The sequence below is a fragment of the Schistocerca serialis genome, chromosome 12 (genome assembly GCF_023864345.2).
Source record: "Schistocerca serialis cubense isolate TAMUIC-IGC-003099 chromosome 12, iqSchSeri2.2, whole genome shotgun sequence".
Taxonomy (NCBI): domain Eukaryota; kingdom Metazoa; phylum Arthropoda; class Insecta; order Orthoptera; family Acrididae; genus Schistocerca; species Schistocerca serialis.
Genome location: NC_064649.1, coordinates 123,636,505 through 123,656,240, shown reverse-complemented (window position 1 = coordinate 123,656,240; position 19,736 = coordinate 123,636,505). Strand labels below are relative to the sequence as shown.

General features: G+C 41.5%; 1 protein-coding gene across 1 annotated transcript in view; it reads left to right on the top strand.

Annotated features, from left to right (window-relative positions):
* LOC126428159 (uncharacterized) overlaps positions 1-19,736 on the top strand; it is a 140,206-nt gene that overhangs the window by 56,668 nt on the left and 63,802 nt on the right. Inside the window, exons 6-7 of the mRNA XM_050090069.1 lie at positions 2,237-2,364; positions 10,936-11,045. Of these exons, the coding sequence (XP_049946026.1) occupies positions 2,237-2,364; positions 10,936-11,045 (238 nt within the window). The remainder of the gene's footprint in view (positions 1-2,236; positions 2,365-10,935; positions 11,046-19,736) is intronic.

Below are 19,736 nucleotides of genomic sequence, written 5' to 3'. Positions count from 1 at the left end.
GTGGGAGTTCTCCTCGCAACTTATCCTTCACTCCCATAATCCCACTGGTTTTATCACTGATAACCCACTGCACATACACCATCTACACAAGACTCCTCTCCTGTCAATCCATCCCCCACACTTCCACGTCATCATTATTATATCCCTCACAAACCCACTGTCTACAGTGCCTGTGTGTCACATTCTTGTCCCATGTCCCAGCTGCCCCTCCCTGCCACTTGCCTATTTCTCACACTGCCTGCCTCCCTTTGCTCTGTTAACTCTCCCACCTCCTCCTCCTCCTGCTTCCCTCCTCGGTCTTCCTCAACCCATCCCACCTGACACTTGCCCTCATCCTAGCCTACCTGCCAAACTGCAGTCACAGCTTTGTGTGTTCAGCCAGCACAGTGTAGGTGCAAGTGTGTGTGTGTGTGTGTGTGTGTGTGTGTGTGTGTGTGTGTGAGAGAGAGAGAGAGAGAGAGAGAGAGAGAGAGAGAGAGAGAGATTGTGTGAGCTCTGGCATGTGAAATGATTCGTCTGAAAGCTAGTATGTTTTCATTCATTTTTGTGTGCTGTTTGGTGTATGGTCTCAGTTAATTTTAATGTTTCACACACATTTTATGTTTGTTACACTGTTGGTCATTTATCAGCGCACTTTTTTCTCATAAACTGATAAATTTCTTGACAGAATAGTATTAATATTAATTTTTAATTTATAGTATTGGTCTTCATTTTTTGAGATATTATGTGAGAAATTATAATCATAAAAAGTGATCATTCTCACCTGTTTTGTGGAATAATAATATTTACTAAGTAGGTTGCAAACAATAACTGTTTACAAAGTACGAAAGTGGTATAGGGGAAACTCGAGATCGTTTGAGACAGGAAGCAACCTCAAATTGGCCTGTGATACCGGAGACATGGCTTAGCCACAGCCTGGGGGATGTTTCCAGAATGAGAATTTCACTTTGCAGTGGAGTGTGCACTAATATGAAACTTCCTGGCAGATTAAAACTGTGTGCCGGACCGAGACTCGAACTCTGGACCTTTGCCTTTCGCGGGCAAGTGTTCTATCATCTGGGCTACCCAAGCACGACTCCCACCCCGTCCTCACAGCTTCACTTCTGCCAGTGTCTTGTCTCCTACCTTCCAAACGTCTGGGGCTAAGCCATGTCTCCACCATATCCTTTCTTCCAGAAGTGCTAGTTCTGCAAGGTCCGCAGGAGAGCTTCTGTAAAGTTAGGAAGGTAGGAGACGAGATACTGGCAGAAGTAAATCTGTGAGGACAGGGCGTGAGTTGTACTTGGGTAGCTCAGTTGGTAGAGCACTTGCCCGCGAAAGGCAAAGGTCCCGAGTTAGAGTCTCAGTCCGGCACACAGTTTTAATCTGCCAGGAAGTTTTATATCAGCGCACACTCCGCTGCAGAGTGAAAATCTCATTCTAGCTTAGTTGTTCTTTATCATTTGGAGGTTATTTCTTTCTCATGCTAAAATTGGCCTCAGATATTAAACACATATTTGTTCTTGAATTTGTAGATGCAAAATTGACATTTCTATAGTTTTTACCTCAAAGTTTTGTGAATTTTAACACTAAAAATCAACACTGAAATTCTTTAGTTTCTCTGGTCGCCTTATTAAGAGATTACTATGCTTAGTAAAAATTGCAAATAGAATTAGTTTTTGCATTATTTTTATAAACGTGTTTACTCTTTCAAGTTGTGGGAAACTTTAAAATACTAATGTCAGTGAAATAAAATATTTCTGAAGTCTGACTGACTAAGTTAGTGGCATAAGAGAATGAGAGGTAGAGTGTACTGTAGCCTAGGTAGCTTTTAAAGGCCAATTTGATGTTGTTTCCCAGCTCAATAGGTCACAACATCCTCTGTCAAACTGCTCGTCTCGACTAACTGTACACCACTGTGGTACATTGTGAACAGCTGTCATTTATGCCCTGTAGTGCCAACTGTATGAAGTGTCTTTTATTTTGTTGCAACCTGAAGCTATATATTGTGCAGTGCTTTAGAAGCAACTTTTATGTTATTCTATGCTGCTAGCATAGCTGTTTTCTTTGAGCTGTCTTTTATTTGGCCACAGTTTGCACAAAACATGTGGACATTAAATGAAAGAATAAATGAATGAATAACACGCCTCAGCTTTATGATGAGTGATTCTTATTGAGCACAGCATGCATTCTGTTGGTCTGTATAACTATTTATTGACTCTAAATAAGTGTTTCACAAATTCTTTGTTTTTGTCAGTGATTAAACTGCATCGCTATGACGCGGCATTGAAAGACTGCAATGAAGTTCTTAAAGTGGAACCTGACAATGTGAAAGCTCTCATGAGAAGAGGAATTTCTCATCAAAACAGGAACAGTTACCAGAAGGTATGTACTGACTCTCACACTTACAGTGCATCTCGTGCATTTTCATTTACTTGTATCTATAATTACTGGGTATAGATGGATGGAGGACACACACACACACACACACACACACACACACACACACAGAGAGAGAGAGAGAGAGAGAGAGAGAGAGAGAGAGAGGAGACTTGCCGCTCTTTGGTGAGTTCATGAGTTCATGCTTGGTTACCACGGGACCCCAGCCTTTGGATCATCATTTCTTCCTTTCCGTGCTGCATGTCGACCCTCTTGCTATTCTTTTTCCCCTCTCTTGGGGAACCTGTCTGGGGCGTTTTTAGGAATGTTCAGCACTGTCTGTAGCTGACATACGAACAGTCTCACCACTGTTTATCGTTCCATTTTCCTTTCTTCATTCACCTTCTCCTACCATACCTCCACTTCGGTGTTTGAGGTTCCTGTCTTTTATTCTTCCTCCCCGTGTGCTCTTGAAGGCTGGCCTACACATCTGACACTTAACAGGTGACTGGGTAATGCGTAATCCCCAGCCCCGGGCTGACAGGTTGGGTTTGCACGTACCCCCTGGTACAGGCCAGGCCCAGAGAGGGATGACTGCCTGAGCTACTATCTTCCCAAATTGCCGATTGGTCCCTCTGTCAGGTGTTCGGGACGTGTGACTTGAGGTGTGAACAATGACCTAAGGCGGGTGCGCTCCCTTGTGGAGGGCCCCCCAGGTGGAAGGAGCACGCCATCGGAGATACTGGCAATCGTGGGGGATTTCCTTGCAATGATTCCATCATCATCTTTGCAGTCTACGTCCACCAAATGTAAACGGAATGAAGCACCCAATTCAGAGACCCTCCCAGGTGCACCACGGTTCCTCGTGGTTTCACATACTGAAGACAGTCAGTCCTTTGCAACGGTAAATCCATTTATTTTTCAGAAAGGTGTTAATGCAATTGTCGGCCCTGCCAAATCCTGATGTTGTTTACGGAATGGCACTTTGCTTTTGCAGACTATTTCTGATTCTCAAGCACAACTACTTGCTGCTTCGCTTCTCCCCAGCTATTCTGTTTCTGTCGAGGTCCATAGAATTCTGAATTCTTCCTGTGGTGTTACTTACACTAGGCTGCTCAACAGTCTTGACAGAGGCCGAAATCCAAACGTTCCTCTCTGATCAAGGTGTCATTGCTGTCCATTGGCTGATGAAAAAGGTAGATGCCTCTGTAGTGCCCACCCGGACTCTTTCTCACCTGTGGTAGAGTGGTGCTTCCGTCCAAGATCAAAGCAGGCTATGAAGTTATCACAGTCAGACCATACTTTCCGAACCTGATGCACAGCCACCAGTGTCATCGTTTCAACCACACTCAACTGTCAACACACCTGGCCAAATGTGTAACCTGTGGCAGGGGTTCCAACAAGGGCGATTGTCCGCCTCCTTCTCCCCGCTGTATCAACACCAATGGCGACCGCGCCACCTCCTCTCAAGATTGTCCCATGCATCAGTCCAGGAGATCCGGGTAAAGGGCAAATACCATACCCAGTCACTCGCAAGTTATTGGGTAGTTGCAAACCCTGCGTTCTACCGTCTGGCACTTAGAGTACTGTTATTTCTACATCTCGCTCCATGAAGGACATAACCACGTAGACATGTGACCTCAAATTCAGCCCTGAGGTTGTGAAATTGCCTAGTGTCAAGGTAGCACCGCCGTCTCCTCTTCCAACTGTGCAACAAGCCATCAAACTCTTGCCTCAAGGAACAAAGTCACCAGCTACACATCTAGCTGACCGCAAAGGACAGAAGGAATCCTCTAACAAAGATTTCCTGCGTTCTTCCAGCCAACCAACACCTGAGTCTTCCTCTGCTAACCAGAAAGGCTTGAAGAACTCCAACAAAGGCAAACAGTCTTCACCTTCCCTGACTCGAAGACCCTCTTCGAACGGTGTCGCCACGTGATACCCTTACCTGGCCAGCCTGTGTGTCGCTGGTGCGCACCACCAACCATTTTTCTCTGCAGGCCAACAGCAGAAGAAAACCGACAGTTCTGTGGACCTCACAGAGTAGGATCCTCCTGAATCTGTGCCCTTTAGCAGTGAGTCTTCATAGGCTGACACTCGCCAGGTGCTGTGGTGACACCCCTTCAACACGACTGTCCTCCAATGGAACTTTCACGCCCCTTGAGCCAACAGAGAGAATTTATGGCTGCTTTTAGAATCGCTGTGTCCCCTTGTACTCTGCCTTCAGGAAAAAAAAAATTGTATCCTCACGACCGCTTCAAGCTTTCTCGTTTCTTCCTGGTCCGTTTTGACCTTCCCACAAGGAGGGCATTCCACCTCATGGGTGAGTCAAGCTGCTCATCCATAGGACGATCATAGTCAACTTGTCTCCCTGACTACCTGTCTGCAAGCTGTTGCAGTTCACCTTTTCCTTCTTCACTTTATCTTTTCCCTTTGTACCTTTTACATCCCTCAGTCGTTTGAAGTCACAAGGACAGACTTGCTCCAGCTTATTGGGCAGCAACCTCACCCATTGCTGCTGCTCAGTGACTTTAATGCGCACCATCACCTTTGGGGTTCTCCCAGAACCTGTCAGAGAGGTGCTGACCTTAATCAACATAACCTCTTCTGCTTTAACACAGGAACACCTACATGCCTTTCAGACTCTTCGGACACCTATTCCCGTTTGGACCTATCCTTCTGGACATACCCAGCTTGGCTATCTCAAGTGGTCCATTCTCTCTGACACCTACGTGAGCGACCATATTCTGAGTGCTATCTGTTTGCTCACTCCTACTCCACCCGCGTGCACAACCAAATGACAGCTGACTAAGTGTGACTGGAGACTTTACTCCTCCCTGGCAACATTTGACGAACAAGATTACCTCAGTTGTGATGACCAGGTGGACTATCTTACAAACGTTCCATTCCTCTTTACCATGCTATGTCCCAGTCCCTTGGTGGAATGAGGCATGCGGTGAAACAATTCGCGTCCAGAGGTGTGCTCTCTGCGTTTTTAACCGCCATAGTATGATGGCAAACTGCATTCACTGTAAACAGATGCCTACACAGTGTTATCACGTTGTTCGGGATAGCAAAAGAGCTAGCTGGATTTCATTCACTAATTCTTTTAATGGTTCCACTACCTCCTCTGTCATTTGGGCCAACCTCAGACGGCTCCCTGGAACCAACCAACCGTTCCCCAGTTTCCGGCCTGACAGTAGCAGACAATTTCATCATAGACCCTATTGCTGTCTCCAACACCTTGGGCTGCCATTTTGCAGAGATTCCGAGCTCCTCCCACTATCACCCTGCCTTCCTCCACTGACAACGAGTGGAGGTGGCTTGGGCAATTCCTTTCTAATCTCGGAATCGTGAGTGCTACAATGCCACCTTTACCATGAGGGAGCTAGATTGTGCTCTCACTTCATCCCGATCCTCGGCCCCAGGGCCAAATGCTGTTCACATACAGATGTTGCAACACCTTTCTCCTGCGAGCAAGCACTTTTTGCTTAAGACGTACAACCACATCTGGGCGAGGGCACGTTTCTCAGATGCTGGTGTGAAGCCACTGTCATACCCATACCTAAGCCTGATAAGACAAACACCTTCCTTCTATCTGCCACCACATTTCTCTCACCAGCTATGGTTGCAAGGTTAAGGAACTTAAGATTCATGCCCGGCTGGTATGGTGGCTCAAATCTCACAATTTGCTAAACACTGCACAATGTGGATTTTGAGTGTGCCATTCTGCAGTTGATCATCTCGTCACTTTGTCCACCGATGAGATGAATGGTTTTTTGTGGAAATCGCAGACACTGGCTGTTTTTTTTTTTTTTCGATTTGGGGAAAGCGTATGACACCTGTCGGAGGACTGATTTCCTCTGTGCTCTCTACCTGTGAGGCTTCTGTGATCACCTGCCCTCTTTCATGGAGGAATCTTTAAAACACAAAATTTTAGAGGTATGTGTGGGTTCTGCCTTGTCGGACACATTTACCCCGGAAAACGGTGTGCCTCAGGGTTCCATGCTGAGCATCGTCCTCTTTGCTATCGCCATTAACCCTATAATGGCCTATCTCCCACCAGGCATCTTTGGCTTCCTTTCTGTTGACAATGTTGCCATCTATTGCAGTTAACCATGGACCTGTCTCGTCGATCGGCGTGTACAACAGTGTCTCGATCATAGACAATGGCTTTCGTTTCTCCACTGAGAAAACAGTCTGGCAGCACAGTTGGTTTCTCCCACTATCTCTTCATCTGGGGTCTGTTGCTCTTCCATTCGTTGAAACTATAAAATTCCTGGGGCTCGTGCTGGATCGGAACACTCTTGGTCCTCCCACGAGTCTTACTTGGCAGCCCGCTGTATGCAGTCTGTGTCCTACGTGTCCTCAATGATACTTCCTGGGCTGCAGATGGAACCACCCTCTTCCATTTGTACCGGGCCCTTGCCTGTTACCGAGCGAGGTGGCGCAGTGGTTAGGCACTGGACTCACATTCGGGAGGACGACAGTTCAATCCTGCGTCCGGCTATCCTGATTTAGGTTTTCCATGATTTCCCTAAATTGCTCCAGGCAAATGCCGGGATGGTTCCTTTCAAAGGGCACGGTCGACTTCCTTTCCTGTCCTTCCCTAATCCAATGAGACTGATGACCTCGCTGTCTGGTTCCTTCCCCAAAACAACCAACCGACATTGTCTGTTCAAAACTAGACTATGGGTGCTTTGTTTGTGCATCTGCACGTATGTCTGTCTTACACCGTCTCAATACTATCGACCATCGTGGCATTCGTTTGGCCACTGGCATCCTTTACATTAGCACAGTTTAGAATCTGTACGCAGAAGCTGCCAAACTACTGCAGTCCTGCCACAGTGACTTTCTCCTCAGCAGATATGCGTGCTGTTTGTCTGCAGTGCGTGGCCACCTTTCCTATACCTCCTCCTTTGATGACTCCATTGATGTCCATTAGGGGGCGTGTCCCTCTTTACTATTACTTCCCATAGTTCCCTTTCGGCTGATGCTCAGACAGCTTAACTTCAGGCTACCTGCAAATTTCCTGAGGGATGTAAACCCTTCACCACCTTGGCTTTGTGCAGTGGCCTGTGTTCACCTTGACCTTCATTTACTTCCAGGATCGCTCTATCACCTGCAGTTTCACGACCTTCGCACTGAACTTCGCGTTAGTACCTTTGTGTACACTGATGGCTCTCGGACTCACCGTGGTGTCGGGTGTGCCTTAGCCATTGGTGCCGACGTTTTTCGGTATCACCTTCTGTCACACTGCTGAATATATTCGGCAGAGCTCTTTACCCTGTATCAGGCGACGGAGTACGTCCAGCGACACGGGCTTTTCAATTGTCATCTGCTCCAACTCCCTGTGCCCTTCAGAGCCTCTGTGTTCTGTCCGTCTCTTAGTGCAGGGGGTCCAGGAGAGCTGTCACTCATTCTTGATGGAGCCTCTGTGATGTTTATGTGGGTTCCTGGTCATGTCGATTTGACAGGAAACGAGGCTGCTGACGCTGCTGCCATTGCTGCAGTCCTCTTACCTCAGCCCACTAGTTCTTTCATTCCCTCCGATGATCTCTGTCTTGCAGTCTGTCAGCAGGTGCTGTCACTTTGGCATTGCCACTGGTCCTCCCTTCGTGGGAATAAACTCTGGCTTATTAAGCCTCTCCCAATGGCTTGGACGACCACCTCTTGGCCCTCCCGCCGGGAGGACATCATTTTAAATAGGCTGCATATTGGTCACTGCCTTTTTAACCATCGCCGTTTAAGTGGTGCACAGATTGGGCCCAACTTTCAACTCTCCACCATTTGCTGACTGAATGCTCTTTTTTCAACCCTTTACATTCCAATTTGGGTTTGCTGTCTGAGTTATCAATCGCTTTAGCGAACGACGCGCCCCTTGTAGCAATATGGGGAAGGCCATTTAATTTTTAGTTCTGGACCTCCATTTTTCTGTGGCATATTTTATAGAACTTTCTCCATGTTCTTGTTTTTAGCTGTCTTATCTTCTGTTGATTGGGATTGATTTACAGTCATTTTTAACTCCTCTCTGTCTTCGTGTTTCACAATTTTGACATGGGTGTGTATGACCCTAGTTGTTTCTGCACCCTAATACAAAACACACACACACACACACACACACACACACACACACACACACACACACCTGCACACGCGCACAGTGTTTATGGTGTGGTTTTATATATATATATATATATATATATATATATATATATATATAATAGAGGGAAACATTCCACGTAGGAAATATATATCTAAAAACAAAGATGATGTGACTTACCAAATGAAAGTGCTGGCAGGTCGACAGACACACAAACAAACACAAACATACACACAAAATTCAAGCTTTCGCAACAAACTGTTGCCTCATCAGGAAAGAGGGAAGGAGAGGGGAAGACGAAAGGAAGTGGGTTTTAAGGGAGAGGGTAAGGAGTCATTCCAATCCCGGGAGCGGAAAGACTTACCTTAGGGGGGAAAAAAAGGACAGGTATACACTCGCACACACGCACATATCCATCCACACATACAGACACAAGCAGACATATTTAAATATATGTCTGCTTGTGTCTGTATGTGTGGATGGATATGTGCGTGTGTGCGAGTGTATACCTGTCCTTTTTTTCCCCCTAAGGTAAGTCTTTCCGCTCCCGGGATTGGAATGACTCCTTACCCTCTCCCTTAAAACCCACTTCCTTTCGTCTTCCCCTCTCCTTCCCTCTTTCCTGATGAGGCAACAGTTTGTTGCGAAAGCTTGAATTTTGTGTGTGTGTTTGTGTGTCTATCGACCTGCCAGCGCTTTTGTTCGGTAAGTCACCTCATCTTTGTTTTTATATATAATTTTTCCCACGTGGAATGTTTCCTTCCATTTTTTATATATATATATAATATATATATATATATATATATATATATATATATATATATATATATATATATATATATATATATATATATATATATATAATCTGAAAGACTTTTGTCTGATAGCTTATCCAGCAGTCTGTCAAATGTGCCTGCGACTGCTCAATATATCGTATGTGGTTTGTAGTAGTGAACTGTCTTAATTCATATCATTATTCCTTCCCATATTTTCCATTGAAAAACAGCACTAATGCATCCATCGAAAGAGTTCATCCCAATTAGACTCAACTTGGCTATCTTTGACAGCATTCAACTAATGCCTTAACATGGAAACAATGGTGTGTGTGTATATATAAAACTTTCTCACTATTACTACTTTCCACATTTTGAATTAATTTGTGTTAGGAACAAGTGTGTCGCCTTGCTTCTGTTTGTTTTCTGTAGCAGGAGATGAAACATTGAGTATAAGATTGTGTAAGTCCACAGATCTATCACAAAAACCATAGTACCTGCTTAAACACCAGCTATGAAAACTATATTTCTACACACTTCAAACAGTGATGCTGTATCCACATTATTACTGCTTGCTCTGGGCATGTTTTACAGTGTTGAGAAACATTGTTGCCATGCTGTTTTTTTTTCTTTTTTCTTATTTTTTTTATGTATTTATATATACTATCAAGGAGACCACCATCTGCTATGGCTAGTGCTCCACTCCTCAAATATGTTTGAAACATGAGTTTACCACTTTTTTAACTCTTGTGGTTGCAGTCTTGTTAATAGATGTTGTTCAGTAGCCATACAATCACAATCCACATACTTCAGCAAAGTTCATTTTACCTTCCATTGGTTGAAACATAACGTTATGTTATTCATTGAATTATTCATCACTTCCAAGGCACATCTTCACTGATTATAATGAATTAAATTTATATTGCAGTTTATAATAATGAACATTTTTCGCAAGTTGTGGCATTGCACATTTTGTTTACGAATTCTTACACTTGCTGTGCAACAGTCCCTTTGATATACACATTATTTGTGAGCTGAATTAATTTGTAAATGAAAACAGAAATATCTAATATTTATTTCTTTACATAATGCAAAAAAGTTTAGAGTATTCCGAAACTTTTAAAGTGAAAACAGTGTCTCTTATAAATTTGTTACACAGTGCAAAAGGTTGAGGTGGATTATGAATATTTTTTGATGTTGTTGTTATGTTTGTACACAGTTGCTACATAAAGTTGAAACTGCTATGTTTTGCATGCTCCTGATGGTGATGCTAGAGGTATTGAACAACTGGACAACTCGAGCTAGTCAAAAAAAATGGGTTTTCCATGAATGATGTTCCTTCCGTTACACTGTGAGTTAGTAATACTGTTATGTAGCTAATCCGTCACATGAGCTACACAGAATTGGGCTGTTGTTAAATGTTGGGAATTTCATCTTATGACTTCTTTCACCTGCTTTCATAGTATCCTTTGTTTGCTTTTCCCCCAGTGAAGCAACTTGGTAAATTTTGTAGCAGCTAATAAAATCTTAGTTTTCTAAAATAAAGAAAAAATCTCTAAATCATGAAATTTAAATTGTACATTTCACGCTTGCGTGTCCTTTTCAGGTCAGTAATCTCGACTGTGCTGACCTCTCTTCATCATTGACATATGTAATCACAGTTCTTACTGAACAAGCTAATGTACTGTCTGTTGCCGTCAGGCCTATGAGGACTTCAACCGGGTAGTGGCACTGCAGCCAGAGAATCGTCTTGCCAAATCTTTGGCCAACCAGATGAAGAACAAGTGCCTGGCCAAGAGGAAAGGAGTCAGGTCAGCTATGTTGGAGTTAACCCTTAATGTCAACATTCTTGTAGTGTCTCGTTGGTTTTTTTTCTTTCTGTTTGCTCCTCCTCCTCCTCCTCCTCCTCCTCCTCCTCCTCCTCCTCGTGTTGTTCTTCCTCTTCCTCCTCCTACCACCTCTTCCACTTCCTCCTTCTATTTTTCCTCTCTGTTGCACTCTCTCTGCCCCATGCCCTCCTCTGCCCCCAATTAATGTAACAGAAATAGTATGAATAACTGAAAGAAAACTGTTGCATTAGTTGTGCACGAGGCATACTCTTGTGTCTTTTGAATTTAATAATTTTTCCAGGAAATGATGATGTGATAAACCAGTAGACCAGTCTGTCATTTAGTAACATAAATCTAGACGTAGTGCATCTCTGTTTAAATGGGACCTTACTAACTGCTCTTTGATTTTTTTCATACTTTAGGATTTGAAGGTCAGTGCGCAGACATAAATTTCCTAAAGCAGTAGAGTGAAGTTCTCAGAATGACACAAAAAATCACTTTTGTGCATTAGATGATGTCAGAGCACCGATAAGTACTACAAATTTAGAGCTCATCATTAGTCTGCTCAGTAGTAGCTGAGTCGTAGCATGAATGTTGTGCAATTGTAAAGTCAATGATCCAAATCACACACATAGCAACTGTTTGTATTTTATTTACATTTCATATTTTTCAATAAATGTTGTCATTGTGACCATCAGCCCAAAGACTGGTTTGTGGCAGCTCACCATGCTAGTCTATCCTGTGCAAGCCTCTTCATCTCTGCATAATGACTAAAACATATATTCACAATGGTTGCTCGTGGAAAGTTGTACCAATGTGCTACAATATGATGATCTATAGCATTTTGACTTACAACATTAGTACTCGCAACTAAGTTGGATTTGTTAATTTCATGTATGTAAATATTTTTAAATTTTATAATCAATCATTTAACATTACGGGGAATAAAATAAAATAAATGAAAACTAGCCATGTGAGTAGGAGTCTCTTACTAAAAATGGAAATGTCGTGTGACTAGGGCCTCCCGTCGGGTATACCGTTCGCCTGGTGCAGGTCTTTCGATTTGACGCCACTTCGGTGACCTGCGCGTCGATGGGGATGAAATGATGATGATTAGGACAACACGACACCCAGTCCCTGAGCGGAGAAAATTTCCGACCCAGCCGGGAATCGAACCCGGGCCCTTAGGATTGACAGTCTGTCACGCTGACCACTCAGCTACCGGGACGGACAGTCTCTCACTGAGGGTTCTGTACTGTACAAACTTGTATAGTGTGTGCACCCATTCCGGGAATTGACAATTTGATGATTTTTACCTATTTCCGACATTAATACTGGCAAGATATCAGTTTCAGGGATTTCTAGCCTTTCAAGAATGTTTTAATTTCAGATTTCAGGTTTGAAGTCAGCTAACGAATGACATACACATTTTTTGTTTTCATGTCATATAATTACAAAGTAACAAACTTCGATATTTCCATTCACTTACTCTGTGGAACCTTGCTTCTTGCCAAATTTCATGATTCTAGGTCAACAGGAAGTACCCTATAGGTTTTAATGAATGAGTTTTGAGTATGAAACGTGTGACATAAATGGCCATATTTTTTGATTGAACTGACTTAGACGATTAAAATTTTTGCACTGCCAAGGGGACATCGGCCTTAATGTGACATAAATTTGAACTTGATACGTCAAACTGTTAGAGAGAAAAAGGGTCTTAACAGATGGAGAGACAGACAGATGGAGACAGACAGACAGACTAATAGAAAAATTACAAAAAAAATTTTTTTTATATTATATGTGGTGTGATCAAAATGTAATGAGAATTTTCATTTCTCTTAAAGAATCTTTGTTTTCAACGTCGACATAAAGTTTGTCTCTTGCAAAGTAATCCCCCTCAGATATAAAACACTTGTTCCAGTGCTATTTCCAATCTTGGTAGCACTTGTGGAACTCAATTTTTGTTGTGGTGTTCAGCTCCTGTAGTGATTCTTATTTTATCTCATCGATGGTGGCAAACTGACATCCTTTCGTGGATCTCTTCAGCCTCGAGAATAGAGAGAGGTTGCAGGAAACAATGTCCAGCGAATATGGTGGCTGAGGAAACATAACGATTTTGTTTTTTGCTAAAAAATCACGTACAAGTATTGAGGTGTGAGCAGGAACATAATTGTGATGCAATTTCCGTGAGTGGTTTTGCCACAGTTCTGGTCATTTTCTTCGGATTGCTTCACACGGATGGCACATAACTTCCAGGTAGTGTTCCTTATTGACGGTAATACCATAAGGCAGAAACTTGGTATGGAAGAATAGACAATGTTCTGATGATTACAGCTGTGAAAAATATTATGAAATGGACTCACATTTTCAAATGTGGTTTCCCGTCAGCTGTTTGCAAGATTTTAAAATTAGTGCTGGTTTAGGGTTCAAGTGTGGATTTCCTGCTTATCGCAAATGGTCGCTCATACCGTTTTGGCTATCTGAGTCCACCTCGAGGCCCAATCCAAAATTCAATATGCGTGTATGTCTGAAGCATACTGTAATGTGAAGATACAGACATTGTAACAATCAATAATGTATCCATGCATTGAGGCTAAAATGACAATAAAATATTTCTCTCCCCCCGGCACGGTAAACGTGAAAAGTGTGAGTATAAGGTTTGTGGACTCCATGACAAATGGAAATTTTGATCAGGGCCGGAGGTCTGGTTGGATAAGCAAAGTGATTAAGGTGACTGCTCACAATTAGCGGGAAATCCGGTTTCAGGTCTTGGTTTGGCACCAATTTTCACATGTTGCAAACAGCTGGCATCAATCCAGATTCACAAAATCTGTATTCATTTCACAGTAGAATAGCATTATGGTTGAGTCAATAGCTGCAACTACACAGTAATACGTTGGACATATCAGTTCACAACACCTCCCCGAGCCTGTGCAGAAGCATCAACTCGACACTCTTTGGAGGCCACAGCAGAGCATAGGATGTGGTCTGGTGTAGTGTGCAGTGAGAGATAGGACTGGCAGATGTCGACATTACATCAGAATAGTAATGGCCTCTACAGTCTGTATAAAATTTTGTTCTCAAACAGCCAGTAATTAAAAATTGTAGGTGTATTAAAATTTATAACTAAGTACTTGGTAATTAACTTGATAAGAAATAGAGAATTTAGATATAAGTTGAAGTTTTCTGCTGTTTGATAGTGCACGTGTTGAGATTATCACTGTTACTTTTTAATTTGGAACTAGTGCTTATTGATCCAATTTTCAATTCTCTGATGTACACTTCTTGTTACCAGCTTCCCCTGTGCTGAAAACTGAAAGCCCTTATTATCTTAAACTTTCTACCAACTAGGAGAAAGTACATCTTTAGAAATCAGATTAAATAGGTCTTTCCTTTTCAAAATGGTAACAATAAATGCATGACCTATGACATTACTTGCAACCTGTATGGCATGAATAACAGTTCTTTGAAGTTGTACTGGTACACATGTAGAATATAAGTTTGTGTTTCCTTTTCCGTGATATCACCTGCTTTGTCAGGGTACTCCCATGTTGCACACCTCCAAGCCGGGACACTGCATCACAAAATAAACTGCCAGACCAGCAGGTACCATGTGTGTAATTAAGCTGCTAATGTTGGTTCCACCTTCCAGTCACATGCATTTATTTATTTATTGGTCCTCTAAATCTAGGACTGTTCAGTGTACAAAAGATATTGGACTATTCACTAATTACAATACATATTCCTTGATTTTTCTTTTTTTTTTCAGACATCATGTTAACAAAAGATAAAATTATACAATAATTTCTTATTCCACACATTTGATAAAAAAAGTCTTAATTGGTGAGGCAGTTTTGTTTTTCTAGGTATTCCTATATGTATAAAAGCAGTGCTCGGTCAAGTAATCCTCCACAGTTGATTTGCACTTCTTTAAGTCCATTATTATTTTTGTGGATTTGGGTAGTGCATTGTACAATTTGAAACCAGGGTCGAGTATGCCTTCCTGTAATAGTGATGTGTTTCTGTTATACATGTACATCATTTATTTGTCTTGTGTGGTAGGTATGTACAGATTCATTATGGGCGATGCTTGGACTATTGCTGTTTAGTTTTTCTTTTATAATATGACATTTTAAGTATATAAATATGTGAAAGTGGTAGTATTTTTCCTAGATAGTGGCTTGCTTGATCTTTGATCTAACCCTTCCATTAATCTAATAATCTTTTTCTGCAATCTAAATGATTTCAGACTAGCTCCACAATTTCCCCAAAACATCACACTGTATTTCAATATTGAATGAACATAAGCAAAATATATGGTCCTGAGAGTATCATGTGATATACAGTTTCTTGTTGTTTTGTAATGAGAATATGTTTTGCTCAGTTTTTGTTCACATAGTCCACGTGTTTCCCATTTCACGTTTTGTTGAATCCATATACTGAGAAAGTTTGTAATCCATGTTTTTTCAGTTTTCTGTCCACTTATTTCTATAGGAGGATTAGATGGTGTCCTATTCTGGGTGGTGAAAATATCCATTGCAACATTTTTTTCCAGATTTATAAACAAAACTGTCTGCATCAAAATACTGCACTATCTTCTCTGTAACAGTCTTAATGCCATTTTCGAAGTTTCCTTTGCTGCGCCCTGTAATTAAGGTGCTGGTGTCATTGCAAATTGATATAGCTAACTGCTTTTACTGTTTATATGTAAATCGTTTACATCTAGCAAGAACAGAATTGGACCCAATATGGAACCTCGGGGAACTCCGTTTGACCAATAATAAATCTCACTGATGAGTTTTGACTGCCCCATTTATTTCATGTGTTATCTCAGAGTTGTTTTCTTTCATGGAGGTATGATTTAATCCAGTTATGCACTGCTCCCCTAATACCCCTTTTCTGAATCTTACCTAATACCTTATCATGATTGATAGTATCAAACGCAAGTCTAGGAATATACTTGAGGTATGTTCCTGCCTACCTAGGGCCTGTAGAGTTTCATAAAGGAAAGAAAAAAAAGAGTGTTGCTTCAGTAGAGTGACTTCTCTTAAAACCGTGTTGAGATGCTGTTGGTATGTTACATTTATTTATGAAGTTTGACAGTCTTTTATAAGAGTTCCTCCAGAATTTTAGAAAACAGACAGTAGTGAAACTGGTCTATAGTTTGACACCGCTTCTTGGCTTCCTTTTTTTTGTGTAGTGATTTAACTTTAGCAATTTTTAAACATGTTGGAAAGCAGACAGTTGAGGAGGACAGGTTTACAAGTTACATCATTGGTTCTGAAATTAAATCTACACATTTTTTTACAACAAAATTTGGTATTTTATCCATTCCTGATGAATGTTTTGAATTTAGAAATGCGATTTCTTGCTATACTTCTTGTGTTACCCTCCAAACACATATCCATGAAAAAGTACTAAACAAACTTCTGATCAGTATCTATGTTTCTAAAATGCTATCCCAGAACCCAATACCAGTTGCAGGTGCCTATCTAATGGCATCCAGGGGCAACAAAAATTGGTTTTCAATCATTCTTCCAGTCGTTGACCAAATTTAAAATTTTTAAATGCTGTCGTCATATACTCATTAAGAGGTATAATTTTGCAATAATAGTTTAACACTGTAAGTCAAATATTGCAGTCACAGACTGCATGTTTGCCTTGAGGTAGCATAACTAATGGCATGCAAGTACTTCATTTGTCCAGTATTTGAGAATCAGAGCACTTAGCTACTTTCAACAAAGATTACAGTTATACAGTGTGTTTGGAAATTTCCATTACAAACTTCTAGGACTTATAGAGGGAGTGAGTACATAATATTTTGTGTAGGAACCCATGTCTGGAAACTACCATTGCCATTCTACCACAGTTTCAATTGAGATACAGTGAAACCCAACTTTTACACTTTTCAAGTGACTGAACAAAAATGGTGTAAAATGCGGGAAAATGTAAAATGTGGGAAATAAGGTTTTAAGCTGTAAAAGTTATGTATAGAATACCTCCTTGCATTTTTGCACTTTATGTATGATATATGTGCATAACAGGCATCAAGACTTGTCCGGGACTTCTTTATTATCTAATACAGGTTTATTATCAAGTAAAATTCACTGATGTAACTGGAACTAACAACTGTCTTGGGTGTAATGTTTGACTCAGTTTCATATGTCATAATCGATGTTTCTGAAATTATTATTTAAATAATGAAATACTGAATTAGTTACTTATTCTTTCATGTTTAGCATGATGCTTTTCAAGAATTTTTTCTCGTTGTCTAGTGCAAATATGTAAGTAAGTATTTTGTGTGGTGTTTTAGTGTGTGTTATTCTGCATCTCTTGCACTGTAGTTGTCTTTTTGCGATTGTCAGGTACTGTGCCTCCTCAGTTGTGTACAAAACCACACACACACAAACTATCAGTGACATTGTTTGTTTGTTTGTGTAAAATCGCAAAAAAATACATATGTAAATACTGCACTTGACAATGAGAATAAATTCTCGAAACATGTTTTGCTCAACATGGAAAAAAAAAGGTAACTGGTGCTGTTTTCAAACTAAAAATATTTGAGCAACACACAGAGAATAACAGTGTCAACTAGTGCTACAAGTGGCCAAACACCGAAACATGCTAAATGTGGTTTGACAAAGGTGTCACAATGATCACACCAGTTATGAAACTGCGTTTGAACTGTAGGAATAGTTTCGAAATGGCTGTGGTTGACCATGATATTTTTCTTTGAACAAACTAGGTTACTCCCATCAGCCATCATGCCAAGTAGAGAGCTTGGTAGCAGCGGGCGATATGCAATGAATTGTTCCAACTTTTACACGTTTACTGGTTCAAATCCGCTGAGTGGAGTGCCCTGGTGTCAAGAACTTTAATTACATAATATTTGTAAACACTACTGGACGGCCAACATTATGCCAGTGTCATTTTTTATTCCTTGGACATTTTTTCGTAATGTGTAAATCATGAGAAAATTAAAAATATGTTGAAGCAAAATCGGGTGCAAATTAATGTTGTGGAAATTTGATTGGAACAATAAAAGAAGTCTTAAACAATGGGAAAATTTTGATTCTGGGAGTGTAAAACTGAGGTTGTACTGTATTTAACTCACCCAGTTCTGCTTGAGGAACTGAATTAGGTGTGACACAGTACAATTATTAGGTAGCAAATTAAAAGGAAACAACAAAACATTGAAACATCTGTTTATCACTTAAACAGAGTTGTTTGTATTAAAACTTAGTTTAATTGTTTACATTATTCCTCAACAAAAGAACAACGCAGCATACTATATCGACAGAAGTGTATGATGCATTACAACAGCGACTCGATGTGACGACCACCAATGTCATTACAGACATTGTATCTACGAACCGTGTTCTGCTGCACTCTCCGTCCCACCTGGTTTCTCTTCAATTTCTAGTGCAGCAGCCAGAGCTCGCGCCAGCAGATCTTCCTCTGTACCTACAGGGGTCTCGTAAATTAAACCTTGTGTACAACTCCACATGTAGCAGTCCATAGCAGTTAAACATGTGATCGTGGCAGCGACGGGGGTGGACCCTCTCGATCTATCCCTCTTCAACTGTTCATCATCTGTTGAGATGCCTCTGATCGGCATGTGAGAAGTTAGGTAGTGCACCATCGTGCTGAGACGACATTTCCTGATGGACATTCAATGGCACAGCTTCCAAGAACGGGTCGTTCCAGCTACCCTACTGTGTACTATGACGAGAAACTCTGAGGCTTCTCTCTTTCCCTCAACAGACATGGATGCATTACACTTCTGAACTGAAGCAGTCATACAACAGAAATGGTATGTTTCTGGACATTGATTCCTATTCAAAATAAGAGGGTTGCCCAGAAAGTAATGCACCACTTTTTTTTTCTCAGCTGAAAACAATGCTACGAATGCATAACGATACACACGTATTATTTGAAGTCTCCTGGGTGAGCGAGCCAAGTTTGTCACTTCAGACAGATAGCATAGCTGCAGGTCAGTTTCAAAATGGCATCTGTAGGTGATGTACATTACGAGCAATGTGCCGTCACTGAATTTCTCACTGCAGAGAAAGAAACTGTGGGGAATATTCACAAACACTTGGGCAAACCCTATGGAGCAGCTGCTGTTGACAGAAATACAGTTAGTTGCTGGGCATGGAGAGTGTGGTCATCTGAAGATGGTTTGGCGGAGCTCCACGATTTGCAGCAGTCGGGGAGACCATCTGCAGCTGTCACACCTGCCGTGTTGCAGTGAGCTGGTGATGTCATTTGTGAGGACAGGTGCCAAGGGATGCCATTCATGGGAGATATTTTGAGGACGATGAGGTGGTGTTTCACACAATGAAGCACTGGCTCCGCCACCAGGACAAGGGTTGGTACTGTCAGGGCATACCCGCCCTGAAGAAAGGTCATAGAACGGGATGGAGATTACGTGGAAAAATACGGTGTGTAAATAAAACACGGATTACTTCATGTGTCTAATTCTCATTATGTTCAATAAAGAATTGTAGAAGAAAAAACTGCGGTGTGTTACTTTCTGGGCAACCCTTGTCTTATGTACTCATCCAATCTAAAAGTCCTAGAAGTTTGTATCAGGAATAGCCAAAAACCTTGTATGAGTACATGGTTTCCTGGCATTACATACTGATCAGATTCTCTTGAGCTTCCAGCCCC